Source organism: Cryptomeria japonica, chromosome 1 (assembly GCF_030272615.1).
Source record: "Cryptomeria japonica chromosome 1, Sugi_1.0, whole genome shotgun sequence".
NCBI classification, from domain to species: domain Eukaryota; kingdom Viridiplantae; phylum Streptophyta; class Pinopsida; order Cupressales; family Cupressaceae; genus Cryptomeria; species Cryptomeria japonica.
Window position 1 is genome coordinate 175,548,428 of NC_081405.1, and position 21,986 is coordinate 175,570,413.

General features: G+C 36.4%; 1 protein-coding gene and 1 long non-coding RNA gene across 5 annotated transcripts in view; one reads left to right on the top strand and one right to left on the bottom strand.

The window, feature by feature from the left end:
• LOC131060919 (uncharacterized) overlaps positions 1–20,540 on the bottom strand; it is a 58,682-nt gene extending 38,142 nt beyond the window's left edge. For all 3 annotated transcript variants that reach the window (XR_009110460.2, XR_009371540.1, XR_009110461.2), the window contains exon 1: positions 20,416–20,540. This is a non-coding gene — a long non-coding RNA (uncharacterized LOC131060919). The remainder of the gene's footprint in view (positions 1–20,415) is intronic.
• LOC131060918 (beta-galactosidase 2) overlaps positions 1–20,852 on the top strand; it is a 55,754-nt gene extending 34,902 nt beyond the window's left edge. For both annotated transcript variants that reach the window (XM_057994356.2, XM_057994357.2), the window contains 8 exons: positions 15,127–15,296; positions 16,005–16,114; positions 16,321–16,430; positions 17,133–17,243; positions 18,119–18,229; positions 18,356–18,564; positions 18,747–19,062; positions 20,385–20,852. In XM_057994356.2, coding sequence (XP_057850339.2) covers positions 15,127–15,296; positions 16,005–16,114; positions 16,321–16,430; positions 17,133–17,243; positions 18,119–18,229; positions 18,356–18,564; positions 18,747–19,062; positions 20,385–20,495 — 1,248 coding nt within the window. In that variant the 3' untranslated portion in view covers positions 20,496–20,852. The remainder of the gene's footprint in view (positions 1–15,126; positions 15,297–16,004; positions 16,115–16,320; positions 16,431–17,132; positions 17,244–18,118; positions 18,230–18,355; positions 18,565–18,746; positions 19,063–20,384) is intronic.
• The last annotated feature ends 1,134 nt before the right edge of the window (positions 20,853–21,986 follow it).

Below are 21,986 nucleotides of genomic sequence, written 5' to 3' on the forward strand. Positions count from 1 at the left end.
ACAGCCTATGATATGTTCAAATCATTAGGAAGTATGTATGAGATAAATAACACTAGTAGAGCTCTTGCACTAAAGCAACAGCTCCACCATGTTAAAATGATCAAGGGCGAAACTATCACCTCATACTTCATGAGGATAACAGAACTAAGGGACCATCTCTCCACCATTGGTCACACAATTGAAAGTAAAGAGTTAACCATGTTGGCCCTCAATGGTCTCCCTTCTTCTTGGGAATCATTCATTAAAGGGATAAGTGCACGATCTAAACTTCCTAAGTTTGATTGTCTAAAAACTGATTGCATTCAAGAAGAGTTGAGACTAATCACAAGAGGGATTGGACAAAGCTCCACGAATGATGACATTTATGTTCTAGCCACACACTCCACCAAGAAGGAGGGAAAGAAAGGATACTTCAAAAGAAAGAAAGACAAAGAATCAAATGGTGTTTCTACGTCCAAAAGAAGGAATGATATGTCAAAAGTACAATGTTTCAGATGTGACAAATATGGTCACTATGCCATGAAATGCCCTACCAGGACCATGCCTCAAGCTTCCATTGCACATGTTGACGAAACCCTTCCTCAAGGAGATTCAAATGGATTCATCTTCTATTCGGCTCTTTCAAGTCATGTGGCTACCACTCACAACACTTGGATAATTGATAGTGGGGCATCACGCCACATCACGGGATTTAGAGAACATCTAGATAACTTGGTGGAGAATACATCAAATGAGAAAGTTACCATTTGCGACTCTAGCTATTCAGTAAAAGGAATTGAGACCTCTACTCTACAACTAAATTCAGGCATCTCCATACAATTGACTGATGTATTATTCGTACCAGGGATTAGGCGAAACTTGGTCTCCATATCAGCCTTGGAAGACAAAGGCTATCGAATTGCTTTCATGGATGGCAAGGTCCTAGCATGGCCCAAGAAGACAAACATCAAGAAGGCTCAAATTATAGGAGTTCACCATGGATGTCTCTATCAACTTTGCACTACTTCTTCTCAAACACTAATTCATGATTCTTCAAACACGTGAGATTTGGCATAGAAAATTAGGGCATCTTCATAATAGTGAAAGTGGATCTAAATATGTTCTTGAACTTATTTATTTAGACTTATGTGGGCCCATGACAGTAGCTTCCTTAGGTGGGTTCTTGTACTATGTTACTTTCATTGATGACTATTCTAGGAAAACTTGGATATATTTTCTGAAGAATAAAGAATTTGATGAAGTACTAATGAGATTTAAGGAATTCAAAGCCCTAGTAAAAAACATGCCAGGGAAAAGAATCAAAATCTTAAGATTAGATAATGGGGGAGAGTATACCTCTAATAACTTGTTGGGATTAAGAGTGAGTTTAGTGTTCCCTATAACCCTCAACAAAAATGGTGTGGCAGAAAGAAAAAATAGGACCATTATAGAATCAGCAAAAGCCATGATACATGACCCAAATCTTCATACCTCTTTTTGGGCTGAAGCTTCTAGAACTGTTGTTTATATTCAAAATAGAAGCCCTCATAGCATTTTGGGAAATAAAACACCCAAAAAAGCATTTACAGGAGTAAAACCTGATATAAGCCACTTGAGAATCTTTGGTTGCCCAGAATACATACACATACCCAAAGATAAAAGATCAAAACTAGAACCTTCAGGCAAGAAGGGAATTTTCATAGGCTATAGTGAAACATCTAAAGCTTATAGGATCTATATTCCAGGACAAAAATTGATTGAGTTAAGTAGGGATGTAATCTTTGAAGAAGATGTTGCATTCAGAAAATCCAAGGATATCCATGAGATAGAAGATCAAGAGCCTCCTCAAAATATGGAAGAAGACCATACTCTTGAGATTCAGAGGGAGACTCGTGAACTTGTGGAAGATGTTAATCCAAATGAACCCTTGGATCCTACTAATGGGCCTAGAGATATTGTTGTAAACCAGAAAAGACCTCTTTGGGCAAGAAAAAAGATGCAAGAGGCAGAAGGCTTTGCAGCACCAAAAGAAACCTTTAGGAAAAGTAAAAGACCACATAGATTCTCTAGCTATGTTGCACTAATGAGTGAAATCATTGAGTCAGAACCCACTAGTGTTGAGGAAGCTTCTAGTCTTCAAGTTTGGAAAGATGCTATGACAGAAGAATACCAATCTATTCTAAAGAATGATGTTTGGGACATTGTTCCTAGACCAGAAGGTAAATTAGTTGTTTCTTCTAAATGGCTCTTCAAAATTAAACATGTTGCTGATGGTAGTATTGAAAAATATAAAGCCAGATTTGTAGCTAGAAGATTTTCTCAAAAGGAAGGAATTGACTGCGAAGAAACCTTTTCTCCTGTTGCCCGATATACTTCTGTCAGAACCATGATTGCTATTGCTGCATCAAAAGGGTGGAAGATCCATCAAATGGATGTAAAGACTGCCTTCCTTAATGGTGTAATTGAGGAAGAAGTATACCTTGAGCAACCCCAAGGTTTTGTAATACATAGAAAGGAATCTCATGTTTGTAAATTAAAGAAGGCATTGTATGGTCTTAAACAGGCTCCTCATGCTTGGTATGAGAGGATTGACCATTACCTTTTGAGCTTGGGTTTCTCCAAGAATGATGCAGATTCTAACCTATATTTCAAGGTAATTAATGGAGAAATCTTGATCCTAATTCTTTATGTTGATGACTTATTAATTACAAGAGAAGATCATCTTATTATCAAATGTAAGCAAGAATTAGCATCTGAATTTGATATGAAAGATCTAGGTCTATTACACTATTTCCTTGGCTTTGAAGTATGGCAGAAATCTGATGGAATCATTCTAAGTCTAGGAAAGTATACCATTGACATTCTAAAAAGGTTTGGAATGATGGATTGTAAATCCATGGTTACACCTATGGAAACAAACTTGCATAAGTTAAGAGAAGATGCAGCTTATTCATATTTGGCAGATCCCACTCTTTATAGGCAAATGATTGGGTCCTTGATGTACTTGGTCAACACTAGACCAGATATTTGTTATGCAGTGAGTGCACTTAGTCAATTCATGAGTGAACCAAGACAAATACACCTAGTTGCAACAAAGCATATTCTAAGACACCTGCGTGGCACAATCGGATATGGTTTAAAATATGATGATGTGGACCTAAACCTTCATGGGTACATTGATTCTGATTGGGCTGGAAGTGTAATTGATCAGAAAAGCACATCGAGATGTTGTTTCAGTTTGGGCTCAGCTATGATTTCCTCGTTCAGTAGGAAGCAATCTTCAGTTGCACTCAGCTCCACAGAAGCAGAGTATATTGCAGCATCCATGGGGGCTCGAGAAACTGTGTGGCTCAGAAAACTTCTTGTAGGATTGTTTGGACAATCCTTAGACCCTACTATCATCCATTGTGACAATCAGAGTTGTATAAAGCTTTTTGTCAATCCCGTGTTTCATGACAGAACAAAGCATGTGGAGATCCCTTACCATTATGTTAGAGACATGGTGGAAAGGAATGTTATTCAATTGAGATATGTTAGTACAGATGAACAAACTGCAGATATCCTCACCAAGCCTCTTGCTAGAATAAAGTTTGCATACTTTCGAGGTAAGCTTGGTATGGTAGAAAATGTAGCTCTAGCTGAGATTGAGTCTCAGCAACATTGATTTGTTTTAATAGTACTAATGTATTCTCTGAGATGTTTAAAGTGTAAACTCTTATTAATGCAATCTTATTAATCTGATATGGTTCATGATTAGTGTCATGTGTGTGACTCCTTGACAACATTGGTTCAGTGCTTGATGAGCCCTTGTGAACATTATTGTGAGGTGACGATCTCTCAATAATGAACACTTGTACATCTGATCATTATCGTAAGGTGACGATCTTACGATATTGATTGATCATACCATTATGATGGATATCATGAGACATGATGTCTATGGACATGTCATAATTGTCTGTATCTCTAGTAGTAATATCTATGGACATGCCATAATGGTGGATATCATGAGACGTGATATCCATGGATAATCCATAATGGTGGATATTACATAAAGAGATTCTCATGGTGGATTTCATGTGACGTGAAATCCGTGGACATGCCATGAAGTGATTTCTTTAGATATACCATGATGGTGGATATCATGAGACGTGATATCTGTGGACAAGCCATAATGGTGGTTATTATATTAAAGGATTTATGGTGAATATCATATGACATGATCTCCGTGGATATGCCATAACTCCTGATATCACAGTGAGGTGATATCTTTCTCTCACACAATAGATGAAGCTATTGTGTTCACAATATGGTGATATAACTTATTAGGATAGAAGTATTCCTCGCTAGCTAAGAGGGAGTGTTGAAATAATATGTAGCAATGGTTGGATAATTCTAACCATTCTAATATCTACTTGGCCTAATAGCCTTAGACATCTGTATGATAAATTATTTTATTCCTACCATTGATCGTGCTTCACTGTATATGCGTATTCTAATCACAGATCACGGTGTTATATGATGATCAATTTGCTCCATAATCATCAATATGATAATCGGATTATACATAGCATTAATCATGTTTGTATATCGATTATCAAGAGCGATGATTAAATGTTGTTTATTAAGTCATAGTAATTATACCGATTACTAATTGTTTAATCAAACATTGCATATGTCTATCAACGGTTATCAATGGTCATTGCTTCACATAAGAGTCACGACTCTATGTGGAATCATGTCGATTCCACATAGAGCCGTGACTCTATGTTGATCATCGAGAGTTTATATCTCGGCTCCATTCCATTCAATGACAGTAATACGAAGTTGTAGATATAACAGGAGCAGTCAATATTATTGTGCATACAGCAGCGATCTGCAATACAATCAGTTGTAACTTTATACAGAATATTGTGTGATCTTCAGTTACATTAAATAATATAATTTGAACTGTGTAATCAGTTTTAAAGGAAATTCTGATCCATACATACTACTGTGCATAATTGTATACTACATTATAATTTAAAATTACCTATATATAAATCTGATCCACTTTACCACCCAAACCCTTCATAGTTGTCCCTTAGTTTTTCCACTACTCCTAATTTTGGTCTACAAAATATTCCTCAATCTAGCGAATAAATCCTATAGCTAAAGAATTGACTTATCAACCATCTCTAACTTAGCTTCACAAATCATCTAGAGTGAAGACATTGTTGCCACTTACCTTCCCTCAATTGATGCCTCAATGAAGGAGATAAAAATTATGACGGCCAATAACATTTTGAACTTCCCTACTAATGCCAAGGATCAAATTCTTGAAATCCTTATTGCCAAAAGTCAAAATCTCCTCTCAAATGAAATCATTTGCTTCTATCTTCCAACCACTAATAAGTTGTAATTACTTAATCAAAACCTATATGGAAAATGCTCAACTTAAAAGAAAATTCAATGAGATGTCCCAAACACCTCAAACCCTCGTTGCCAACAATCAAAATCCTATCTCCAAATGAAAATCAATTTCTTATTTCCTCCAAGCATTACCAAGTTGTAATTACTTAACTTTAAACTTGGATGGACAATGTGGTATAGGCTGAAGGTCATTTGAATGGCTTCCCCCAATGTTTACTCTCCCATTAAGTTCCCTTCATCATTCGTAAAGAAAACCTCTTTATCATAATGTGTCATTTTTAACCATGTTGTTTAAATCCCTCCCTTTCTTGCTACAATATGCCCTATTCCCTAGATCCCTCAACCCTCCCCCACCCTTGATTATCCTTATCAATCCACTAGCACATGGAAATGAAAAATAGTTTCTCATTCTTACAATTCCTTATCAATGCTTCTATCCCCATCGCCTGCCTTATATTGACTAAAGTTAACATGAAATAATTTGGACCCTTCAACAACCAACGATGACTTGTCATTGAGAAACTCTCTATTTTTGGTGTCTTTTTCACTTCTTTCCATTACCATTCACTTAATATTTTCCATTTTCCATTCAACAAATCATAAATAGAACAATACCCTAGTCATGATGAGTGGATGCAAGAGTCTCAAGCTCCTAGGAAGTGTTAATCTTTAAACCTTATACGTACATTGAAATTGAATTCACAAGAAACATGACAAAAGTTTATAATATCCCCCCATTACTGTTGTCAATCTCAATTTTCAACCAAATATAACTAATTGGGATTTGCTCCTAATTTTAAAATGAAAATACCCTCCCCAACTATATGGGATATCCATCCTTTAATCATATTATGCTAAATCCAACCTCACTCCCATTAGATTGATTATAGAAAGGAGTATAGGATAACAATAAACCCAATGCTCCAAGCACCATTGTTTGCCCTGCTCACAAATACAACTAAGATCACAGGTCTTAACCATAAAAGAGCATCTAATACAATGTGATAGCCACAAAAAGGCAAAGAAATCCATAGCAAGGAGGTTGAAATTAAGAGAATGGAGGATGACCCTCCACAATAAGTGGAGATGTAACATGCTACCCAACTCTTACTTTGGTCTAATAGCATGCCTATACACTCCTTCAACTAGACTAATGAATTTTAGTAATGGACTTAGGTACATGTGGGTTTATCTCCTCACCAAATGCAACTTTTCTTCAATAGTAATCTTGATCCTTCTTCTAGTAGGCAACAAATGAAGCCTTTTCAGACAAAAACAAATTGTAAGGAATCTCATCTCGTGAGATTTCAGCCTTTGAATTGATTCCTCAATGAAAAATTTTTAAATTATGATGGCCAACAATGCCCTAAACTTCCTTACTATGTGATGCAATGAGCCTGCAACACACTTCAACACCTAACAAATGTGGTTCCTAAATCAGAAAAATGAATTTGTATCAACACCAAACTGATTCAGCAAAACCAGTGAATTTGTTATTGCAATATGAAATGAATTACATAACAAAGAGACTAGCCAATTGGCTTCCCATATCAACATTCAAATCTAATCTCTAACTGTCATTAGACCTGCAAAAGAAATACCATATTCCCACCCTTGGAATCCCAAAACAAAACAATTTCCAGCTTCTCTACTTTTTACCGAAGTCTGGAAATTCTGCCCTATTTTCCCAGAACCCCCCTGCCTCTATAAAAACAAAAAATAACCTGCAAAATCAACACTGCTGCCTCTAAATGCTACCGCTGCCTCCTAGAAGCATCCACCAAAAAAAACCTGTAAAAAAGAAATCAAAGCATTTAACTCTATGCATAGGAGAATTTGAAATTTGAAAGGAGATTCTCTCACACGTGGAGGATGCTCTGCATCAGACACCCATGGTAGAAAGAAATGTTTCCTGAGTTTAGACTTAGAAACATTTGTAGACCCTATGCTTGTTTTGAATCCACTTCTTTGCTTTGTCCACCGGAATTTTCATGTTCTTCACTTTCTACATCTTCATAACATTATTCCCATTCATCCTTACTCTTCTTCTACCATTCATGAAATCCAAATTTTCAAATTTGACCTTCCACCAATTCACTTCATCAAAATTAGACAAAACATGTAAATTTGTACCTTCATTTTCAATAGAATAAAGGTCTTCTATTACCTCCTTTGCTGTTTTACCTCTTTTCCCTCTTTCCATTGTGCCTCCTTCATGAATTTTCACTGTTTTAGTGCTTTCTGAAAGACACTACATTGCTGCAATGCGATTTCCTTCATCCAAAACAGCATTAGTAAAAAATTCAAAAGACCCAATCTTCTCATTTCCTAACAAGGAATCAAGATCACTCATCAAGGGACCTTCATCTTTATTGTTCTCAAACAAAGAGTCATCAGAAAATCCTTCACTTACCTCCGCACCATGCCCTTCAAATTCAGCTTTATCAAAGTTATCTACTGCTGCAATAATTTTCTCTATCTCTTTATTCTCATTAACATCAAAGAATACATAAAAATCTGATTTTACTTAACCTTCTACTGCAACCTTTGTCCCAAATAAAATCAGCTCTTCCCGTTCTCGATCAATTGCTTCAATATGCTTCAGCAAATCTTCCTTCTCAACTTCTTCTTGGCTAGCTTTAGCAAAACCAACATGTTCATGCTTCATGCCATCTACTAAACAAACCCTTGCATTCCCACAAATTGGAACAAAATCTTCTTTCAGATTTTTTTAACTTATGTATTACTCTATCCTTAGTCAATGTGTAAACATTTGTATAACCATCATGCATTGCTTTCCTATCATATTGCCAAGATCTTCCTAATAACATATGACGTGCATCCATAGGAATAATATCACATAATATTTCATCAAAATAACCTTCTATCTTACATTTTACCACATTTGTTCACTTACCAAAAGTTTCTTATCATCTTGAACACATGCTATTCTATATGGCTTCAGTTGTTTCTTCTTCTCTAGCTTCAACTTTCTCACCATTTCTTTTGATACAAGGTTGTCTATGCTCTCACTATCAATGATGACATTAAAAAACTTTCCTTCACACTTGCATCTTGTCTTGAACAACTTCCTTCTTTGTGCTGGTTCAATATCTGCATTCAATAGTGTTCTTTGCATCAAGACTTCACCTCCTTCGGCTTCATTTGACTGTGATGAATGTGCTTCTTCATTGATGTTTGCTGCTCTATTTTGATTTTCTAATCTTCTTTTTGGTCTTTCCTCTTCATGAGGGTATTCATGGGCCTTGCGACATCCTTCACCACACTTATAACAAGTTCTTTTGAGAGTTCCCCTTCTAAAACCTCTACCCAATCTCCCTCTGATTATTAACTTTATTCTTCTCTTCATATGATCTACCCTTTCCTCTTTGCTTGTTTTCAAACCTTTTGTTTAATCTTTCTTCCACCTTCAATGAAAACTGGTATGCATCGTCCATGGTGTAAATCCTTATCAATGCCAACTCTTCCTGAATGCTTTGCTTTAACACTTACTTAAATCTGGTTCCTGTTGATGTGTTTTTTATGCACATGCGAACACGGAATAAAATACCAAGGTATCTTATCCTCTCTTGAACAAAGTTTCCCCCAATGCTGAAGATTTCACCTAAGGATCAATCGAGGCAACTCCAAGGTTCTGGTCTGTAGGGTCTCTACGTGTGGATAAGCTCTTGTGGTATGATGTGATTTTGCTAGAATCACAAGGGGACTTACATTCGACTGCCTACGCGTTTAATTTGTTGGAGCTTGAATCTTATCTACTGGCTAGAAGATAAAGAAATATCAAAAGTCATAGGGTTTGAAGAATCTAATCTAAGACCTAGAATGCAAGAAGATGGATGAACGACTAGGTGGAGTCTTACTGGGTTGGGTCTCACCATCAAGCTGAACAATCCGACACCAACTCAGTGCAATCTTCTAAGGGAATTTTGGAGATGTTCAAATCATTATACGGTACACCATCAGACATTGATCACCATTCAAGTTAATGCATGAACAATAGATGCGTAACGACTCGAGATTAAGCTTATTCAATGCCAGTTGACCACACAGGGTGCCCTTACAATCAGCAGGAGGCTAGTGGTTTGGACTAAGCAGATTCCACTCGAGTGCATTCAAGAATTTCCTTCACTCAATCTAATTATCTATCTTCTAAAATGAAGATTCAACAAGAGACCATGCATATTGCAAAGAAATGACACATTTCACCATAACTTCAATGAAAATGGAGTTCATTTACAATTTAGGCAACAATTTCTTGCCTTCTCCTCCTAATCTACTCTAATTGCTATTCTATTCACTATTCTAGCTACTAACTCCTATTAGCTAACTCTTAACCTTTACAAATGAGGAGCCAAGGCTTTATATAGGGGGCCCTTTACAAACAGATGGCTCTGATTGACTTAGAATCAATGGCTAGGATTATAGGATAGAAACCCTAATTAGGGTTTGTTATAACAAACTTCTTTATCCAATTAGAAAATTACATTCCCGAAGCGAGGACCAATAGGAAGCAGGGGTAAGTACACCGAAGTTTGTGCCACCTCCAATGAGTCAGGTACATTGAATCTGGACATGCTGAGGTGGACCAATCTGACTGGAGGAAAAGTGACTGGGATGCCACCTTGTCTGATGTCTATGTCTTGGTTGATCTCTTTTTTGTCTCAATTTGATGAATGATGTACCTCCTTTACCCCTAAGTGCTTGATGAGGCTTTCTTATCGTCAAGTCTTCCTTCTCCGGTAGCATACCTTGCCTTTAAGTGCTGGTGAAGCCTTTCTTTGTCATCTTGTGGTTCCTTAGTTTGGCGAAGTGAAGGTTTTGGAGGTAGATGGCAACGCCTTGAACACATGTAGCTTTCCAAGGTTTCAAAACACCTTGATTCCTCCTCCATGCCTCTGAAGTGTCCTTGATAATGATGGACTGGAATAGGTCCCCCTTGCCCTAGTCTTCTTCCATCTGCAAAACAAACCAAAAGGTGATTAAGTACACCTAATAAACTCATTCACCATAGCATTTCCTACCTTAAAACATCAACAAGAAGACATCAAAATGAAGCTTTCTCAATTCCTTCCCAGGGACAGGCCCTATTAGAATTTCGCTCTAGACCCTTTGGAAGGGTCAGGAGCGAATTTTGCATTCCTGGCCTAAAGTTTTCTCACTTTGTGACCATACTTGCTCAAATACATGTCCAAGAATGCCCTCAATCTCAACCAACACCAAGCTTGACGTAAAATTGGAGCAAAAAGGAGTTTTTAAGGATTTTGCTCTGGACCCTTTGGAAGGGTCAGGAGTGAATTTTGCATTTTAGGACAAATTCCATCATGTATCTATTCCAAAATTCCTTCCAAGGCAAGCATACACTATCCTTGTCTCCATCAAAGCCTACGAATCCATCCCTTGACCTTAATCATGAGCAAATTAGGTGAAATTGAGAATTTCGCTCTAGACCCTTTGGAAGGGTCAAGAGCGAAATTCTTGATTTTGACTTGATCCTTCATTTTCTTCATTCCAATTTACTTCAAAAGACAAGAATACCTCACTCCTCCTTCAAGCATGCCATAGGAATCAACGTTTTGGCTCCACACAAGGAGCAAATAGGTGCTTTGAGGAATTTCGCTCTGGACCCTTTGGAAGGTTCAATAGCGAAATTCTTCTTTTAGGTTGATTTCTTTTACTTAGCTCCACTCTTCTCACTTTGTTCTACCTTGACTCTCCATTTGGATCCTTCTCTCATGCTTGCAACACTTTGTTTCACCTCAAAATGGCTAGCTAGGAGAAATTCGCTAAAAAACATCGCCAAGGACAAGACCTATCTAGGATTTCGCTCTGGACCCTTTGAGAGGGACAGTAGCGAAATTCTTGTCCTAGCCTAAAATCTTCATTTCTGGTGGCCAAAATCCATCCAAGGGCAATCCTAGGGGCATCTCCCAACTTCTCTCACCTTGGTCTAGGCTTGGCTTGGCACAAGTTTTGGAAGATAGAATAGGTTTTAGGATTTTCGCTCTGGACCCTTTGGAAGGGTTAGGAGCGAAATCCTTTGTTCTTGGACTCATTCCTTCATTCCACCACTTCAATTTACCTCAAAGGTCAAAGACACTCCATTCCTTCGTAGGCCATAAAAACCCAAAGTTTGACTTGTTTTGAAAGGGAAATAGGTGATCTTAGGAATTTCGCTCTGGACCCTTTGGAAGGGTCAAGAGCGAAATTCTAGTTTTTGCTCAATTCCTCCAAATTTGTTGATTCCTAGCAACTCAAATACATGCCTAAGGATATCTCCAATCTCAATTCATCCTGACCTACACTTGTCTTGGCATAAATTTGAGAGAAAAGAGAGGTTTTGTGGAATTTCGCTCTGGACCCTTTGGAAGGGTCAAGAGCGAAATTCACACTCTAGGCTTGATATTTCATCTTTTCGACTCCAATCTTCTTTGCAAGGCAAGTATACACCACTCCACTAGCATCCACGCCATAGGAACCAAGGTCTTGACCTCATCTAAGGAGAAAATGGGTGTTTTCAAGAATTTTGCTCTGGACCCTTTGGAAGGGTTAGGAGCGAAATTCAAGTTTTAGGCTAAATCCTTCATCTCCTCCACCTTTAGTCACTCCCTAAGGAAAAAACATATCAATCCACCCTCCAACAAATCTTGGAAACCAACACTTGGCCAAAACTAGGAAGGAAATGAGAGTTATGGAGATTTTCACTCTGGACCCTTTGGAAGGGTCAGGAGCAAAATTCTCCTTCTTGGCTTGATTTTCCACTTCATTCATCCAATCAGTCCTCAAACGTAATCAATTCAACTTCCTTCCATCCCAATCAAGGCAAACCACCATCAAACTAGCTCAAGACAAGGTCATTTTCATCATTTTAGGCAAGATAGGGGGTCAAACTAAGGATTTCGCTTTGGACCCTTTGGAAGGGTCAGGAGCAAAATTCAAGTTTTAGGCTAAAATTATTCATCTCCTCCACCTTTAGTCATTCCCTAAGGAAAATAACATGTCAAACACTTCCCAACATGTCTTAGAAGTCAACAAACTTAGTCATATCAAAGAGCAAAGTGGAGGAAAAGTGGATTTCGCTTTGGACCCCTTGGAAGGTTCAGGAGCAAAATCCATATCTTAGGTCAAAATCTTCATCTTTTAATCCTTTCAATCACTTTTCAAGGCAAGAACATATCAAAACCTTCACAACATGTCTTGGAAACTAAGACCTTGGTCTAATTCAGGAAGGAAAGGATGTCTTCTAAGAATTTCGCTCTGGACCCTTTGGAAGGGTCAAGAGCGAAATTCATAAATTAGGTTGATTTCACACTCCATTGCCTCAATTCACTTTCAAATTTGATCAAATTCACCTCTCCTTATCACCATCAAGTCTATTTGTCATCCACTTGGCTCCAAGATCTTCATTTTTTATGGTCAAAGCTAGAGTTGAGGGTCAAGAAGAATTTCACTCTGGACCCTTTGGAAGGGTCAGGAGCGAAATTCTCATTTTGAGCTAATCTTTCACTTGCTTCCTCCTTTTCATGCCTTGGACACACTTTGTTATACTTCCTTCCATCATGACCATGCAAATTTGCTCTTCAGGCTGACATATAGCTCAAGGTTTTGTGAAAAATAGGGTTTTACATGAATTTCGCTTTGGAACCTTTGGAAGGGTCAGGAGTGAAATTCCTCCTCGGGCTCAAATCCTGATTTCATTTTCACATTTCTTCTATCCAAACAAGTGTTTTGCCTTTACTCAAGCTTGGGAATGGATTAGCTTATAGTCTGGGGCAATGCAGAGTGTCTTAAAGAGGAATTCGCTCTGGACCCTTTGGAAGGGTCAGGAGCGAAATTCCTGATTATAGGCTTAATCCACCTTCAAATTGACCTGACTTTGGTCTAGACTCACACCTTGATGCATACCCTTTTCATATCTTTGCCAATTTGCCCAATTCAGACCTTCAAAGATGATATTCACTCACCAAGCTTCATTGACCTCCTGAAACTCAAGCAAGACACTATTAGCAACAAAAGCAAAACTAAGCCTAAGGAATACTTTCAAAGAAACCATAACTCTGGAGCACCTGCTGACTCACCCTGGCTCAAAAAGAGCATGCCATCTTAGTGATCCCCCTGACAACACTCATCATGCAAAGGCTAATAGACACAACCCTAGGACACAAACCCCAGAAAGCAAAAAGTAGGGGTCCCCATTTGTAATGGGGCGATGTGTGAATACGTCACAATAGTTCCTAAATCAGAAAAATGAATTTTTATCAACACCAAACTGATTCAGCAAAACCAGTCATTTTTTTATTGCAATATGAAATGAATTACATGACAAAAGGACTAGCCGATTGGCTTCCCATATCAACATTCAAATCTAGTCTCCGACTGTCATTAGACCTATAACAGCAATACCATATTCCCACCCTTAGAATCCCAAAACGAAACAATTTCCAGCTATTCTACTTTTTACCAAAGTCTGGAAATTCTCCCCTATTTTCCTAGAACCCCCCTGCCTCTCTAAAATTAAAAACAAAAAAACCCTGCAAACTCAACACTGCTGCCTCTAAATGCTACTGCCGCCTCCTAGAAGCATCCACCAAAAAAAGACATTAAAAAGAAAGAAAGCAAAGCATTTAACTCTCATACGTTACTTTCCAGCCCATTTTCAAATTAGCTAATATAGGCCCTCACGAGGAGTCCACTACCCAGCCCAGCATTTAAAAATCTATGCATAGGAGAATTTGAAATTTGAAAAGAGATTCTCTCCCATGTGGTGGATGCTCAGCATCACGATGCCAAAATTCAAACACCTAAAACCTCTATTGCCAAAATAAGAATTTCCTCTTAAATGACAACCATTGCTTTTATTCTCCAACCACTAGCAAGACATAATTGCTTAACTTCAAGCCCAGATGGATAATAGCCAACGTGAAGAAAGATCAATGAGATGCCAAAAATTCTTCAAATCCTCATTGCCAACAATCAGAATCCCATCTTCCAACACTAGCAAGTTGTAATTGTTATCATTTTCCTCTCTTGATTTTTCATTCAAATGGCTATTGCCTTGTAATTGTTTATCACTTAGCCAAAGGAAAGACTAGGACTTGTTGATGAGGAATTGGAAAATTTCTACTAAGGGCATCTTTTTGGTTTCAATTATCAAGGATGTGGGTTAGCATTTTTCTCTCTTGCATTTTCATTCAAATGGTTATTGCCTTGTAATACTTTATGAAATTGATGTGTTTGTATCCGTATGGTTTTGGCATAAGGTGTGTTGCACGTTAAACCTTGCATGTTGTATTTTTAGATTTTCTTTTTTGAAACTTGGTCAAAAAAGCGTTGATTATTTTAAAATGAGTCATTAACAGTTTGCAATGGGACTTGCTTCTTGCGTGTAAAGAGATTGGTATCCCACAAAATGCTTGTTGATAGAACAGAGTAAACTGGAGGTTTTGCCATTTTTTTTGTGTTATTGATGTCTAGAATACGTGCACGTGATTACATGTTGTATGTTCAAGATAATGTTCATAAAAGGTTTGGGTATCTAGGGAATATTTTATGGTAATCTGTAATCTTTTCTACCTTTCAAGTGGTGCCTAATACTAAGTTCTCTAGTTGAATGATGTGCTTTTTTTTTTGCTTAGAAGAAATTTATTTGAAAAAGATTTCACATACCTGAGTTGCTGTGGAAAATATGGGACTAAAATACCAATGTCTCTATTCTAGGTTAGCGTACAAAGATCTCAGATGAATATGACACCTGTTGGGAGATTAGTTTGGGAATCTTTTAAAGAAAATGTTGCCACATACGAAGATGGCTCCATCACTGATATGGGTTTGCTAGAGCAGATAAATACTACAAGGGGCAATACTGATTATTTGTGGTACATTACAAGGTGAGAAAATGGTTTTCTGCATCTTTGCTTCTCAATGGTGTTTTCTCTTGGGTAGCTGAGTGATAATGTTGTTGAAAGTTTTTATGAATCAGCAAGCTAGTATTTTTCATTAATTTCATTTTTCAGACTATTGGGTTGCTAGTTTTATCTAGAGATGTTAACTTATTTCTTAAATTCAACTTTCAGCATTTTCCATGTTTAGATTTTCCTATTTGGACACCTCACTTGAAGATGCATTGCCCATCTTTTATGTTTTCATATGGTTAAAATAAATCTGATGCATGTAATGTGTCTGAATGCTCAACTAGCTTAACTCATAAAAAGTTATAGTCACCATTGGGAACAGAAGAATGCTAAAAGAAATCCTTAAAGGAAAAATAAGTTGAAGTATTGCTTTCTTGTCCAAGTATACTGATTTATTTTTAATTGAAATAATAAAGGAAAAAGTAAGTTACAGCATTGTTTTCTTGTCCATGCATACTGAGGTTTTTTAACTCTATACCAATATATCCTTGTTTCTTGGTTGAAACTGTGTGGATTCCATTGATTTTTAAATTTCTTCTTAAAGTAGACAAAAAATGCACGATGATGGTCATTTTATTTGCTTTTTAAAGAAAGATGCATGACCTGATTTAAAGTTTCTTTAGGTCAAGCATGAATTAGTAATTTAGTGTATTAAAAGCACTCATTGAATCCTGTGTAATGCAGAGTGGAAGTTGGTGATGATGAGCCACTCATTAAAAATGGAGGCATATCAAATCTTTCGATACAATCAGCAGGACATGCCTTTCATATTTTTGTAAATGGCGAATATTTAGGTATAAGCCCAAACAACATGAAAATATAAATACAATCAGGCATTATTTACTACTTTTGTGTTGTTCAGTATGGCATTTAACAATGGATTGATAAGTGGTAAATTTTCTTGTGTAGTACATTTGTGGGGAAATTTTGAACATGTGCAGGATCTAGATCTGGAAGCTTTGTGTAAAATAGATTTAGATATTTCTTTGGATGCTTTCAGGGACTCAGTATGGAAAGAGGGAAAGCCCGAGGTTGAGGTATTCATCTGATGTGAGACTAAGAGTTGGGACAAACACAATTGCTCTCTTGAGCATGACAGTTGGTCTACAGGTTGGTTTCAAATTGCACCTGTTTTTCTTCTCATGTGGCTTTTTTAGTTGTTAGATACACAGGTGAGAAGAAGCTTGGTTTGTGTATGTCTTGAATTTATAATTTTGATACAATAATACTAAATAAATCATTCATTTCTCATTTGTGGTATATTAATCGACAAAAGGAGCATTCAATATATTTCTACAGTTCTACTAAATAAATAAATAGAAAATAGAAGGATTTTAAGTTTTCATGGTACATTCTCATGGAGAGTATTTTGGCTTCAGTTTTACAACTGTGTACAGAGTTTTGAGTGAATGCTTCAAGTCACTCTTCATGGCCCTTAATTGGAAGCAAACATGGATTGGATTCCTAAATCAATTCCTGACCATCAGGTTCAGATGTTATCTGCAAATCCAAATTATCTCTTCTCCTGATCAAGGATCATGAAGGAGAAACATCCACTCAAAAATCTTTGCATAGTCGTAATCCACAAGCCAATAAATTCTCAAATAGAAATTTGTTCATCTACATTAAGGGGAAAAATCAGAAAAATTGCTAGCTGAAATATTATAGGGATTTAAATATTCACATGTTAAACAGAACCATCATTCACATTATCAATTTGAAGCATGCCACGATGACAGAGGGTATATGATTGTCATCGTAGTGCTTTTCTACTCTAGATACTAATACATGGTTCATATGTTTTGGTTACAGTATATTGGGCCCAATTTTGAATCTCGGATTGCAGGAATCATTGGTCCGGTCACACTAAGTGGTTTTAAAGAAGGAACACGTAGCTTATCCAGGCAAAAGTGGTCATACCAGGTTTGGGTCACACAACTCACATCAATGCAAATCATTCCTTTACTTCTTAATGAACATACATTCTTGATGGAATAGTTGAGATCTCAAGTACAAAATGATAGCTTATTTTTTATTATAGGATATCTTTCATATTTGCAAACATATAGGCAATATACAAATAATCAGATCAAGATTCAAATGAAATAAGTCATTTGTAATTGGCCTGAGACTCTGATGCTGCATGCTAAAAGGTTGGAGAAAATGTTATATTGAGGGGCTCTAAATTCATTTCAAAATGATATGATACTTCCTCATTAATGGAAAGCAAACTAAATATATGGAACACAGTAGAGAGATGTTCTGACATGTGGTAATATGACGGGCATTGGGCAATTTTAAAGGGGCTTCTGGTTCATAGTAATCAAGTTCTACAGCAAGGTTAAGATTTTTTTAAGGATTCTTAACAGTCAATTATACTTTATGTTCTTTATACTCCTTGTTAAGTTCTAAAATTATTATTAAGCAACTTTATTTGGTGCTCATTGATCCACTAATGATATTTGGTTTGGTTTACAAAATTTTTACACCACAATTTTGTGGAACCTGGGTTCATCTTCATCTTCTCTTGAGATTCTAAAATATAAGAGGCCTGTAACCTGAATATACAAGCAAATAAAATTGATATTCAGGCATCAAAAATGATCTTGTGGATCTTGTAAGCAAAAGACCAGAAAAAAATCTATAGACTGCAAATTTCATGCTGAATTATCAAAGAAAAAAAAATAAAATTTCCATATATCTTTGTTTAGCCTTGTTTAATGATACTAAAAATGTGCATATAGTGCTTTTGTAAAAGTTCTCTAGATATATGAATATTTGATTTCTTTTGCACACAGCTTGGCTTCAAAGGCCAATCAAAGGATCTACATATGACATCTGGGCAATCCTCTGTTCAGTGGGTGAAAGGAGCGGCTGTTCCTCAGAGACAGCCACTAACATGGTACAAGGTACTCTTTGTATGATTCATGCCATAACCTCAAATTTATGTCATCATCATATGGCTTTACCTCTGGGATCAGGAAAAATGGTCTGCACAATTATTTATGTGTCATGCTTTTGAATTGTTTGCATAGGCTGTATTTGATGCACCAGATGGTCAAGAACCAGTGGGATTGGATTTGAGCATGATGGGGAAAGGTGAAGCTTGGATAAATGGACAGAGCATTGGACGATATTGGCATTCATTTCTTATGCATGGTAACTGCTCAAATGGATGCAATTATCGAGGACAATTTCGTCCAACTAAATGTACCACAGATTGTAGCCATTTTTCTCAGCAGTGGTGAGGCATTTGTATTTTCATGTCTTGACTAAGGACTTACTATTTAATGCTGGCTTGTAGACAATAGTGTAAAACATTCCAAGTTTATTGTCATAAGAATTGATTATGAAAGCTCTAAACAATGTTCAGTGTAGTCACAAAAAGGATTTGGAGATGATAGACAAGAATTTTCATGGTTTCAGGTATCATATTCCTCGATCCTGGCTGCAACCAAGGGAAAATCTTTTGGTACTTTTAGAGGAAATAGGAGGCGACGTGTCAACAGTTTCTATTGGAACAAGAGCTATAGACACTGTTTGTGTTCATGTGTCTGAATCACATCCTCAAAGGAACAACAAAGGGAGGCAATTACAGATACCCAAAGTGCGTCTAAAGTGTGGTACGGGACAAAAGATATCTGCCATCAAGTTTGCAAGTTATGGAACTCCATCTGGAGAATGTGGAAGCTTCCAGAAAGGAGTTTGTCATGCTCGAACGTCATTTGCAGTTGTAAACAAGGTTTGCTACTAATAGAATCCATGGAAGATTCTAAATTTTGTTTATTATTTTATAATAGATGAACAGAACATGAGAAAGTAGATTTTGAATGAGCTTCTTCACAAATCCACACACACATAAAGTGATAGGAAATTGGGGGAAAGAAGATGAAAGGAAGCAAATGAAGCACCAGCTTTCAAGTATAAGTCACAGAAATGGTACAATAAAATTAGTTTCGGTGTTAAAAATTAAAATGAAGCACCAAAGTCACTCTGCTTGGGACATGTATTTGGTCTTATGATGTGGATTGACATACACATTACAATGGTTCAATTTCAATTTCCACCGATATTTGTTCTACTTCAAGCAAGCTTGAAAGCTATGCTTGAGAGGTGCTTCACTGAAGATCCAAATATGGCATTTGGAGATTAAAACCTCTGCCGGGGACAGACTACAAGTGCATCATCAAAAAAATCCAATTTATTTTTTTGGTATGGATTTAGTCTACTAGTAAAACTACTTGAATTCAAGTCCCCCAGTGGCAACCAATCTAAAACTAATCTAGTTTGGCTCGAAAGAATTTACCGATTCTTTTGTTTAAAGCACACATTCTCTTATCTAGAAAAGCTTTCTCCTTATGACTCATGGCCCTCCTTATGATTCATGACCCATTAAATGTTTGGGTTCCAATTCACTCTTTGCCATGTGAGAAGATCAGATAGGCACACCGATAAGTGTATTTTTTGTTTCCAATGGAGCACTCCATTGTAAAATAAACTGTGGGTTTAATGTATGCAGACAATGTAGTTCAAACCCACTATAAGTAATGTGTGAATGTACTTTTGATGTTGGATACATTAAGTTTTCCAGTTCTTCGAGATTCCACTGGTTTGGTTTTCAACATGCTGAAACAAGTTTTGAAACCCATATTGATACAACAATTTTATTATGCAACTCTAGAAAACACCTCTAGCAATTAGGACTTTTAACTATGCCTGGTTTTAGAATTTGCTAGCCGTTTTTTCTGCTCCACCTGATAGACCAATGTTTGCATTGAATGGTTCCTTATGTGGTTCTGTAAGGGATGTGAGTAAAAACTTTGGTAACCACCGAGTGGAAAAGCAATGCTGGTAACCTTTAATAGAAACTGGGCATTTCATAGTCAGAATTTGCTATTATAGATCATACAACTAACACACCCTCCTTAAGATGTCATGTGTCATTTTGTTCACAAGCCTGGCATTATAGTAGATATATATAAATACATTTATATGTAATAGGTAGTTTCTTTTTTTGCCATTAGACCAGTGATATAATCTAATCTGAAGGAGTTTGTTTTGTAGAAATGCGTGGGACTGCGAACTTGCTCCTTACCTGTATCTAGTGAGCTCTTTGGAGGAGATCCATGCCCTCAAGTGCAGAAGAGTATTGCAATTCAGGCCGTTTGCAGTTAATCACGCTTCCAAAAGTAGAATATGGTTCCAAGGATTGTATCGTTCTTAAAGTTCTTAAAGGAAAATCTTAAACACATAAGCTCGTTGATGAGGCAGTGGAAAGGTCTATGCAGATACAAGCTTGGAAGATTATATTTTAATTAAAACAAGTTGATAAATTCTTCTTCCAATGATTAATTAAAACAAGTTGATAAATTCATCTTCCAATGTTGAAAGTGTCAAATTAATGAGTAAAGCACCCAATTGTTTCTTAATAAATTATAATGTAGTGTAGAATGTTAAATTTGTGATGATGAAGAATTATTATTATTTTTAATATTGTTTTGTAGAAATCATGAAATGTATTATTTGATTATGCAAATTAATAAGATTTTTTATTATGTTGATGAAACTTGCATACTCTTGCCATGTCCTATTTAGTTTTGTGCCTATTTTGAAAAAATGTTTTTGATATGTACATTCCCCAATCTTTCTATCCATCATATATCATGCATCCTTACATATGCATTGAGGTACCATATTCTCACATGTGTGCATGTACACACTATGCACACACATGCACCCACATACACGCATTATCATATTATCACATTTTATTATGGACCTACCCACTAGGACATTTTCGTGACCTTGTTGTCACAAATGTCCTCTTTTTAAAAAATTTAATTCAAAGTTTGGATAATTGGGCTCATCCACCACCTCACCTTGAGATGAGTAAACAAACATTTGGGGGATAATGTGATGCTATGTGCTAGTATTTAAATTAATTCAAGGCATTCATCCTAGCACATTGAATAATCAAGTAATACATTCATCCTACAACATTGGAAAAAATTAATAGCAATATATTTCTATTTGGTGCACTAAAAAAAGTAATAACTATGCATTTTAGGGACATTACCTTATCTTTTCAATCTTTATACATACATTTTCTTAGTGTTGATTTAGAAGAACAAATCAAGAAGTTTTCAAGTGTTTATAAAAATCATCCATCTCTATATCCTCAAAAATTAGGACCAACATTGTCTCAAATCCATGAACTTGTCCACTATCAATACATTCATTCTAACACATTGAATCATTAAGCAAATTATTCATCCCAGAACATTGGACAAAAATAATAGTGACAAATTTCATTTTGGTGTACTGAAAAATAGTGACAAATATGTATACTACCTCCCTTGCCTACTATTTTCAATCTTTGTACATACACTTTCTCAAGGTTGACCTAGGAGAACTTGTGTCATTGAGATGAATTGACAACTCTTTTTTGGCAAGACTTTATCTCAAATTTACAAACTTTCCTCTATCAAAATATATATCCAATGTAAATTTTGAGGCATTCTACTAATTAAGAGGCATTATTTCCTAAGCATACATCAATTTACTAGAAGAATTTCCTTCAAACATTTATAATTTTGTCATAGAACTAAGTAGCCTAATTAGCTCATTTACATTTCTTAGAATAGCTAGTACATTTATCAAATTTTC